The sequence below is a fragment of the Garra rufa genome, chromosome 18, assembly GCF_049309525.1.
Source record: "Garra rufa chromosome 18, GarRuf1.0, whole genome shotgun sequence".
In the NCBI taxonomy this organism is placed as follows: domain Eukaryota; kingdom Metazoa; phylum Chordata; class Actinopteri; order Cypriniformes; family Cyprinidae; genus Garra; species Garra rufa.
The window spans coordinates 33,613,053-33,624,421 of record NC_133378.1 but is presented as its reverse complement, the minus strand read 5'-3'; the positions used below and the strand labels follow the sequence as shown (position 1 = coordinate 33,624,421).

Genomic DNA, 11,369 nt, shown 5'->3' with positions numbered 1-11,369 from the left:
TTAATTAATAAATTATAATTAAATTTATATTTTAAAACTTTTAATTAATTATATATATAATATTATATATTACGTAATTAGCCCCAATTTTGCTTATTAGTAAGTCATCATAATAGGTACCTCCTATTAAATAGCCTATTATATAAAATGTTAAAAAAAAATAATAAAAAAAATATATAATATAATTAATTATAATTAATTTTTATTTTAAAAACTATTAATTGATTATTATATAATTAAAATTAGTGTTAGGGTTGACAAGTGTAACAAGACGAACAGCATGTAACAATTAGCCCTAATTTTGCTTATTAGTATAATAATAATAAGTTGTCGTAGTAGGTACCTGCTATTAAACAGCCTATTATATGAAATAAAAAAGAAATATTATTTAGGCTAAAAATAGATATTGTGATTTAAAAATTATAATTAATTATAATTATATATATGTATATAATATGTGACCCTGGACCACAAAACTCAATAAATAAGCTTTCTATTGATATATGGTTTGTTAGGATAGGACAATATTTGGCTGAGATACATCTATTTGAAAATCTGGAATCTGAGGGTGCAAAAAAATCAAAATACTGAGAAAATCACCTTTAAAGTTGTCCAAATTAAGTTCTTAACAATGCATATTACTTATCAAAAATTACATTTTGATATATTTATAGTAGGAATTTTACAAAAAAATCTTCATGGAACATGATCTTTACTTCATTTCCTAATGATTTTTGGCATAAAAGAAAAATCAATAATTTTGACCCTTACCATGTATTTTTGGCTATTGCTACAAATATACCCCAGCGACTTAAGACTGGTTTTGTGGTCCAGGGTCACATATATATATATATATATATATATATATATATATATATATATATATATATTATAAATGTATTATTAATTTAATTAATAAATTATAATTAAATCATATTTTAAAAGGGTTAGGGTTATAGTTTTAAAAGTTTTAGGGTTAGGGTTAACAAGTGCCCTAACATGACCTTTATGAAAAATACCCTTGTCTGACGAACCTGTTTGACAATTCCTTTATTGGTATAATACTTTTTTTTTACCTTACGGCTCTAAATCTGAAAATAAATGTGAGTCTGTCTTTTTAAAGCCTTATTTGCAGTTTGAAACCAAAGTCTTATGTTTTTTTTAACGGTTGCCTTGAATTCACCACAAAATCCTGTTTGTGAGAAAGCAGCCTATGAGATGGTGACACTTTTTAAAATCAGGAAGTGAATTTAGAGAGATAGAGAGAGAGAGGAAATTCATGCAAGCAAAACTACTTCTGCTCCGAGCTGCATACCTAGAGTCTGAACGGCTTTCTGCTTCTCTGCGTGACTCTGACATGAAAGAACGGGCAGGAAATGCTGATGGGTGACAGGAGAAACTCCATGCGTTTCGAGCAGCCGCGTTGGTCCAAATATGAATAGCACAAATAAAGTTACACACTCGACTGCAATTAGAGCTGAGGTGAAAAGACATGAAAGCTTGCAAAACACCATTAACAAATTTCGCAAACAGTTGGAGAGGGTTGAGGACCAGCAGCTCAAGACAGGACTAAAGGTTTTCCTCCACAGCATTCAAGGTGAGCCTCAAATCTCATAAATGTCATGAAATTGTTTGTTCGGTCCCCTAGAACACTTCCCATATCGTTTTGCAAGGTGCGATGTTGACTTCAGGGTCTTTAGGGGTGTGTACTTATTATGTTGGAGCTCTGATAGGCATCCTCAGAAGATATCAAGCTGTTCTGTGAGTTAAAAAGGCACATTTTGCATTAGGCTTTTTCATATGGTTCCAATTTTTCCAGTCATTATCTTGAGCTTTGTATTAGTGTCATATTCTAAAATGTCCCAAATGTATATTTTAGAGAAGGCAGACAGATAAAAAGCAACATAAATGTTTTAACTCATGTTAAATTGAATTACACGTCCAGTAGACGTCTCCAAATGCACACGCTCCTCCATTAGACCATGAAGATGAACTGTTACTACAGTCCGGATGTAAAATCAAAATCGTGGATGTTAATTTAAAGAGGCCCAGGTTGAAACATTAGCTCCATCTTAGAGACGTCGTCATGGTGGCAAGCTTTTGAACACGAAGTGCTGGTCCATTTCCTGTCTGACGCTCTCTCGCTGCCCACGAAAGCCACATCCTCTTCATCTCAAGCACCACCTGTCTATAGTGCTCTCTTACTCTGCATATCTGACCTAATTATTTAGAGTTTTCCACAAGATTACACTTTTTTTTTGTACTATTTTGATTTGTTGTCTGATTTGAATTCATCTGGCATCCATCGAGCAAGACACCAAGTTGCGTTATTTTAAGATGCAACATTTATAAACTGTGTTAGCACTGACATGTGTGCATATTTTCAGGTCAGAGCATATGGTGACAGACTAATGCATCTTTAATATAGTGTTTGTTGATACTCCTTATAATTTACTTCCTCCTCACACTTCCTCTTGCGAGCGTTTTAAGCATCCGTCACTCTAGATTGCAGCTCAATATAAAGACGTAATGAGCATAATCTCACACCTTAGCTTTCGGTAAGGCAGAACTGAAATTAAAACAAGATATTTTCAGTAGTTACCTGTGTAAAACTTGCCACAGTGGTGTTAAGATATTCTAGGTGGCTTGTGATGTTTTTTTTTTTAGCATATAGTCCCTAGATTTTTAACCTATTTGATCATTTTCCATTTGTTCACTTGCAATAGCCAGCATTACTAATGATTAGAGATCTCACAAAATCTCACTATGCGATAATATTGCAGTATGAAGTCCACGAAACATTTCTTTTTTTTTTTTTTAAAAAGCCAAATGAATACTTGGGAAAAAATGACAATTTTGTACATTTTAAAGCTAAATTCTTCTATCTAATGCACTTTGAAAGTCAGAGAAAAAAAACTGAAAAAAGTTAATTAAAAAGGGCCTCAACCCTCTTTTTAGTTGTGGTATACTGTCTCAGTCTAAATTACATTCACACAGGTGTTTTAAAATACAAACATATTAGAATACAATAATAATAATAATAACAGTTTTACATTATTGTTATTCCTATGACAGTAATAGTCATATATTGTAAAACAATTGCACTGTAAAAAAAAAATGAAAACGATTTCAAAGGTATATTATTTTTTCTTGACACTACAGCAGAGAAATTACAATACTTCTTTTCTAATTTCTACACTTGAAAGAGATGTTTTAAATTTGGACTGCACTAACGATGCCCATTTAAACCACAGCTCGACAATTCATACTGCACTTTTAAGCTTTTATTTTGATGGAAACTGCGATATTGATATTCACTTCTTTTTTACCGGACTGTTGTATAAAATCACATTTAAACTCGTGATATTCGTGACAAAACCACACTCATGTGATAGGCCTCTATTGCTCTCGGTGCTCATATAAATATGAGGCAAAATTTCACGACATGTTTACCAAAATATCTTGAATTTTAGAAGCATAACTGCATTTATGGAGTTCTTACTTTGCATCATATTTGTCATCAGTCAACTGTATGAAATGTAAAATGACGTACAGGTCTGGGGACGGGGCCAGTGCATTAACTGCGTTAAAATATTTTAATTGCATTATTTTTTTCATAACTAATTAATTAAGTTAACGCATTAAACTGACAACCCTAGCTAAAATATTTAAAAAATTTATACTTTTTGCCTGAAAGACCTATATCGTTTTATATTGTCATGTGACCACGATAATATCGAGACAGTTTTGCTATTACAAAACCACAATATTGATAATACTGTTACATCCCTACTAATGATGTCTGTAAACAAAGTTGCAGAACAGACAAGATGAAATGGTATAAAAAACAAATGGATGCTCTATGGTTTATGTAGCCCACATAGTCATATGATGATTCAAATTATGCTTGATGGGAATAAAATAAAAGTGAGGGAAACTGTAAAGGGGAAGTCATTGCTGTTGGCTTCTGAGCATAGGGATTTGAGAATAGGACTGACACATTTAAATGTTGCTTACCTCGGGGAGCCAAGAGAGTGGGAGACAGGCAGAGTGATTTAGGGAAGAGAAAAAGGGGAAAATATATTTATGAGTGCGAGATTTCCAAGACAGAGATGTCTACCGTGAAATTTTATTTAGAAGAACAACAATATACTATATAGTGCTTCACATTTTCTAAAGAAATGTGAGTGACGTTCGCCTGTGGTTGTTGCTATGTGGTTAGTAAGTGCTCTGAGAGGTTTCTAGCATGTTGCTATGTGGTTGCTAAGGTCTTGTGGTTGGTTGCTAGGGTAATTTCTAGGGTAATCTGCATGCATTTTGTTTTTCTGTGGAATAAAAAAATAAGATCACCGTGGTTCTTTTGGGAATTTTTGGTGAACTGTCCCTTTAAGGGGCAGTATGTTGAAATCCCTAACCTTAACTCTGAGCAATAGTAATCCACTAATCGATAAAGAAGCAAATCAATAAAAAGTGTCCCTAAATGTTCTGTTGAATTGTGTTCTATATGACACCTGTCTTCATGATTGATAGCAATCAATAGCATTTATTATTGATTTGTAAACTCAATACGACTCAATTGACTGCCAGTATATATGTATGTGTGTGTGTATAAGCTTTTGAACGGTAAGATTTTTAATGTTTTTAATGAAGCCTCTTCTGCTCACTAAGCCTGCATTTATTTGATCCAAAGTACAGCAAAAACAGTAAACTTTTGAAATATTTGTACTATTTATTTACAAAATTGTACAGTTTTTGTTGCACTTTGGATCAAATAAATGCAGGCTTGGTCAGCAGAAGAGACTTCTTTAAAAAACATTACAAAATCTTACTGTTCAAAAACTTTTGACTGGCATTGTATATAGACCATTTCACTACAGTGATGTCATGACTCATGACCCATGAACATTTCCTGCTTTATCGTCAAACTATTTCAAAACAGTAACAGGAGGCACGTCAGTCAACGTTACGAAAGCACGGCTGTCATAACAGGTTGGTTGTAACAAATGCGGACCTTTTAGATTCTGTTATTTTCTATTAAACGTGTAAAACTGGAAATGCATTAGGATATTTGCACTATATATTTTATTTCAGACATCCAAATAGTCTTGTGTGGGACAGCATGTTTATGCTCTCATCACTGGTACACTCTCAGAAAAAAAGGTTTAAAAGCTGTCACTAAGGTGATACCCTTTCAAAAGGTAAACCTTTGTACCTTATTTACCCCTAACAAGTGCATATTAGTATCTAAATTGTAAATATATGACCCTGGACCACAAAACCAATCATAAGGGTACATTTTTTGAAAATGAGATTTATACATATCTGAAAATCTGGCAATCTGAGGGTGCAATAAAATCTAAATATTGAGAAAATTGCCTTTAAAGATTACAAAATGAAATAGCAATGCATATTACTAATCAAATATTAAGTTTTGATATATTTATAGTAGGAAATTCACAAAAATAACTTTATGAAACATGATCTTTACTTAATATCTTAATGATTTTTGGCATAAAAGAAAAGTTGATCATTTTGACCCATACAATGTATTTTTGGCTATTGCTACATTGGTTTTGTGGTCCAGGGTCACATATTAGTACCTTTTGGAAAGGGTACCACACTAGTGACAGCTTTTGTACCTTTTTTCCGAGAGTGTATTGAATCAATTCGAGTGTAGTATTTACTCAATGTAGTATTTAATCAAGCCCACTTGACAAACAGATCGATCAATAAATTTGTCAATAATATTGCATGCCCTCACACAATCACCAACTCATTCATACACACCTTGACAAGGACAGTGAGCACACAGAGCAGGGGGGTTAGATATGGAGATAGTGAACGGGAGCCGGAGACTAGATGGAATCAGTGCATGAAGGAGGAGGAGTTTCGCCTCGGAATACCTTGGTAACAAGCAAGCTCAGTGTCTAGGAAAGAAAAGGTGGGGGGACACGGCGGCTCCTGAATCACTGTACTGACTGTGACTGTGATATGTGGCATGCTGCCGCCTGATACCGCACCGGATCGAGTGCAAAATTTGCTTGATTGAGGTGCCAGTCGTGATTAGCTTCGCACGTAACTGCATAATTGTGCGGTTGACCCTCTTTCCCTGTCAGAACCTTGCAAGCTTTACAGTCTGTCTTTATTCCTCAACACATCACTGATTCTCGCTTTTTAAGCAGGAGCGAGAGAAAAGAGAGGGAGAAGGCGAGGGAGGGAGGGAGAGCGAGAGGAGGGGGTAGCAGGCTGTGGAAAGCAGGGGCTGGGAGCTGTCTGGCTGGTGACAAGGGCAGAGAGAGAGAGAGAGAGAGAGAGAGAGAAGCAGGAGATGGAGAGAGCAGGGTATTCCTGCACGGTGCTGTTCTGCGTGGGTTTGAAGAAGACCTTCCACCGGAGAGATCTAAGAGACCCTTGTTCATGATGCGTGACTCGTCTAAACCTTTGGCGTAAGATGCACCTTCCTCTCTAGAACGAAGCATGATTGTCTTGCGTGTCTGCTTTATTGACATCCCCGACTGCTTGATGCACCAATCACCGGAGGCGTGATGGATAGACTCTGTGTGGGAACACTGGGATCTCTCTCTGTGGACTCGCCGTAAACGTTTGCACCGATCCATGTGGCATGTAGACTGACTCCCCAGGTTGACTCTTCAGTCTGTCAGCGTCTCCTCCACACGCCGTGGAGCAGGTTGGTGAAACGATGTGCCTTGATCTGAGGTTAACAGTTGTGCATGTCTCCCAGATGTAATTTTACTCATTCTCGTTGTTGTCCTTGAAGGAATTTTCGATCCTGTGCATTGTCGTTTTTGCCTGAGCCTCTTGTTGAATGTAGTCAATGGAATCGGGAGCATGCTTTTCATGCAGGTGTGGAGAGGTGGGCACATGTCTGCATGCTTAAAATAGGTGGGAGAGGACCAGAGAACAGCAATATGAAGAAAACGAAGTCTGGAATGAAAGAGCACAAAGGACATTAGCTAAATTTTTACGACTCTAGGAAACAAAGTCGCGGTTCACTTGTTTTTTTGACATACTTGCCTGAATTGTCTCTTTCTGTCAGTTCTGTGATTTCTTTCTGCTGTAGAAGACTATTTGATTCTCCAGGAGTTTTAATTTTTTTTTGCCCTTGATCTGTTGAGAAATTCTGGACCACATGAACCGAACCGGGACCTCACAGTCAAAAACCACCTACCTTATCTCCCTCACGTTGGTGAAGGTAGAAACCACTGAGGAGAATGAGTTGGAGAAGTCCAGGCCGGCTGTGGGGGGAGCAGTGTACGATTCTGATGGAGCGAAACATCTCAAGCACGCCGGATCCAATAATGAGGGCCAGGAGTGCCAGAAAATGGGTGAGGCTGTTGAGCTGGAAGCTGGAGAGCCTGTCAAATTCTCAGTGGAACAGGAAATACTCCAAAGCCCAAGGGAGGAGAAGGCACTTTTTGCAGATGGTGTTCATCCTGGTGAGAGACAAAAATCAATGATCTCACCCTCCACAGAGAACGGAAGAGCTAGAGAATCCATCGGAGTGCCCCAAACCTCTTTTCCCCGGCATCTCGGTGACATCCCAGTCCGTGCGACCCAGCGGCCCGTCTCGCTCCTTAAAGCTCACGGTGGAGGCCGTGAATATAAAGAGTCCAGAGAGAGCATCCACGCCTCCTCCAAGAGCCTTGACCGCAAGGATAGTCGAACCAGGATCCAGTCCCCAACCAGCCCGACTCCTGGATCCTTCCGGGCATCCTGGGCTGTCAGCGAGGTGAAACCCTGCGATGAAGATCTCAAAGGAGGTATTGGGATAAAGAGGCCCACTGAAGGCGACATCATAGCCATGCGAACCCAAAGCCCCCGTGCTGAGAGATTAAAGGCAGGATCTACATCTCTTCCGACCCCTGTCGCCTTGATTACCAAGCCTCAACGCAAAGGAAAGAGTCGCACCCTAGACAACAGCGACCTGAACTGTCTGTCCGAGGACCTCCTGAAGTGCAAAGGTGGGCAAATGGTGGCAGACTATAGAACAGCTCAGTCCCAAGGGGCTTCGGCACGTGACCGCAAGATGCTGAGATTTATTAGTGGCATTTTTACCAAGAGCACTCCAGTTGCAACCAGTGCCACGACCATCGTGACTCCGGTCTATAGCACCATTCAGAGGGAATCCAGTGAAGAGGAAGGTAGGAGAACATGACTTACTCATCCATGCACAACTAGAACTCTCAGATAAGAAGAAGCAGGATCGCTTATGAGAATGGGAGAGGGTCATGCCAGGAACATCTGCAAGTTCTCTAAATTAATTTTCACCCAAAAATGGTGTCATTCTAAAACTGATTGACTTTATTTTTTTCTGTGGAACACAAAAGGATATGCATGGATATGTGAAAGTCAGTGGAGTCCAAAAAAATATTGAACTCCACTGATTCCACAGAAGAAAAAAAGTCATACAGGTTTGGGATGACATGAGGACAGATGACAGGGTTTTTATTATGTATTCAACTGATTTAGTGAAAAACTGACATGTGCAAGTCTGTACACACATTTATGGAATTCTGGTTTTATTAATTCTATTGCCTAGGGTTGTAGATTTAAGACGGTGAAAGCATCCCAGCCTTTTCTTTACAACCACCCCCTACCGTTTCTGTTTCTGCACTGGAAAAATTGGAATGGGAAACAAATTTGATAATACCCATGCCACAGGCAGCATAATTTTGCCCAACATCCTAATCCCATCTTTGATGTTCCGCCCACTTCCTGTATTCTGATCTCATTCTTTCACGGAAGCTTCAATCCTTTCATCACCAGCCTCTTAATTTCAAACCATATCCAGCCATGCATTTTAGCACTCTAAAAGGGAGGTGAAGCGTTGGGTTTTGTAGGGGAGAAATAACTCAAAGAGTCTGAATCACCACAGGCAGCTGGATGGATAACCACCCAAGAAAAGTAAGTCAGTTTTCCTTCTAATTACCAGCTGTAAGATGCCTCCAATGAATTTATATGCAGAGCTCGTTGGACAAAAGATTAATTTCAAACAGCATTTTTCTCAACAATATAGATTTGATGATTAGATTCCTGATTTGGTAAATGCACTCAATATAGGGGTGTGTGGTCTATATTCTACGAGCAAAAGGTCTGATGTGTCTGTACACACAACGCATGCGCGCACAAAATATTTACGTATGTGTTCTCCGAGTGAACAGAAGCAGCGGCTGGAGGTGGGGTTGTCATGGCAACAGGGAGGGCTGAGAGTGTTGCCTGTTGTGTGGCTGTGTTATGCCAGGGAGCAAGCCACAGATGAAATGAATGGGAGTGAGGGTATGCGAGGAGGGGTCCTTTTGAAAACCAGAGAGACCAGCTTTAGAATTTGACACATAGAGCGTCCGTTTGGATGGAGGGGGTGGCGTGTGGTATATGGCACATAAGGATCGCACTGTCTACCCGCACTGGCTCGACTCCTGATGTGCCCCGCCGTACAATGACCTCATAGAATTGCGCTGAATTCGGAGGGGGGTTAAACCTCTTCCGTGGTGTCGTGGGTGGCGCGTGAGAGAGGAAACTGCAAAAGACACGAGTGCCAACTCAGATCGTAGCTGTGAACTCCTGCATCTGTGCGTCGTGAGCTGCTTTAATCAGTCCAGGGTGTATCACCCCCCTTAACAAAAGCATCTCATCCGCACCCACAGATGTGCAAGCACACAAAAAAATGAAGTGACGTGCCTGTCTATCACTGGGTGCCTCTGCTGAAAAATAGTGAGCGTGAGGGTGTGCGAAGACTTCAAATATAAAGCGGAGAGAGGGGTGTGGGAGCTCCATGCTCGCTGCTGCACGGATACACCTGCAGTCCTTCACGCCCTGTGAATTATCTGAGATTTATAACACCTCCAGATGAACCGGTATCCGAGGCTAGAGATTGCACTTCGATGCAACATAGAAATGTGCAACTGAAGGGCAACGCCTGATCCGTGTTATGTTTAAATGGACACGCATCCTCAGGCCTAGACTTTGACAGTAACGAAACAGTAATGTGGCTTGACATAAAGGGAAGTGATAATGTCATTAATTCGTCTGCTCAGTGAGTGTTGTGAGAAGCGTGTAATCATAAAATTGTGTCAAACTCGCTCTTCCTGTAATTGAGTCATCTGAAGTTTCACGTCACTGGCATCAAGGGTCAGAACGAGGGGATTTAAGCCGTTGATCAATATGAGAGATCTTTTTTGGAAAACAGAAATGCGGTAGCTGTCCTGTCGAGACATAATATTCATAAATCAGCACATATCCCATTCCATTTTCTGTTATGTGATTCATTCATCTATTTTTCTTGCTAAGCACATCTAATACAGACCAGAATGTGGCCAAATATAAAACTCCACTTTGAGCTAAATCAGACAATGCACTTAAAAGATACTCTTCTCTTCCTGTTTTCCATTTTTGTCATTAATTTAATCCCATGCCAATGCAACTCCAATCAAGATATTAGAAATCGGGTTGTAATTCAGCATTTTCAATGTCTTGATGTTGATTACATGAATTTCTTTCCACATTTGTGACCCTGGACCACAAATAGCACAGCATAGGTATATTTGTAGCAATAGATAAAAAATACATTGTATGAGTCAAAATGATCGATTTTTCTTTTATGCCAAAAATCATTAAGATATTAAGTAAAGATCATGTTCCATGAAGATATTTTGTAAATTTCCTGCCGTATATATCTCAAAACTTAATTTTTGATTATTAATATGCATTGCTAAGAACTTCATTTGATCAACTTAAGACGATTTTTTCAATTCAAAAGATTTCAGATTTATTTTTTCACAGTCCTATCCTAACAAACCATACATCAATGGAAAGCATATATATATTCAATCTCAATTGACCCTTATGACTGGATTTGTGGTCCAGGGTCACATTTAGTCCAAAATAGCTTACTTCCATGTTGGGCGGAGCTAATGACTGTAATATAGAAAGTTGTCCGGCTTCATGAGAACGATGGATTTACCAAGTTTGGTGACTGTAGGTAAAACTAACCAACCAACCACACTGCTTTAGTCAAAAGGGTTCACCCTGTTAAATATAGAATGTCTAACTTGAGGACTCTTTTTAGTTTGGAAACCACCCAAAACTTCTTTGAAACTCCACACTAGTACATCAAAACACATAGTAACACATTAAAAACCACTCCAACACCCTACAGTGTTATAACATGGGGTAAGTTGTTTTGCACACTCTTTTGCTTCATCGATTTGAAGGTATGACTTTACTTTGACATTTCTTTTTTCAGCATCATGTGCCAACAGCCAGGAATGGACCCTGACTCGTGCTATTCCAGAACTGCGATTGGTGAGAAAGCCTAAACACAGTTTTGTTTTGTTTTGTTTTTTATACCT

At 38.8% G+C, this 11,369-nt stretch overlaps 1 protein-coding gene across 5 annotated transcripts in view; it reads left to right on the top strand.

The window, feature by feature from the left end:
• The first annotated feature begins 1,328 nt into the window (after nt 1-1,328).
• Nucleotides 1,329-11,369, top strand: part of agap2 (ArfGAP with GTPase domain, ankyrin repeat and PH domain 2) — a 28,770-nt gene continuing 18,729 nt past the window's right edge. For 2 of the 5 annotated variants that reach the window (XM_073823204.1, XM_073823203.1), the window contains exons 1-2: nt 1,329-1,597; nt 11,264-11,322. In XM_073823204.1, coding sequence (XP_073679305.1) covers nt 1,435-1,597; nt 11,264-11,322 — 222 coding nt within the window. In that variant the 5' untranslated portion in view covers nt 1,329-1,434. Of the gene's footprint in view, nt 1,598-6,093; nt 8,163-11,263; nt 11,323-11,369 lie in introns of those variants that run through there. The other 3 variants (XM_073823201.1, XM_073823200.1, XM_073823202.1) reach the window with 2 other exon arrangements.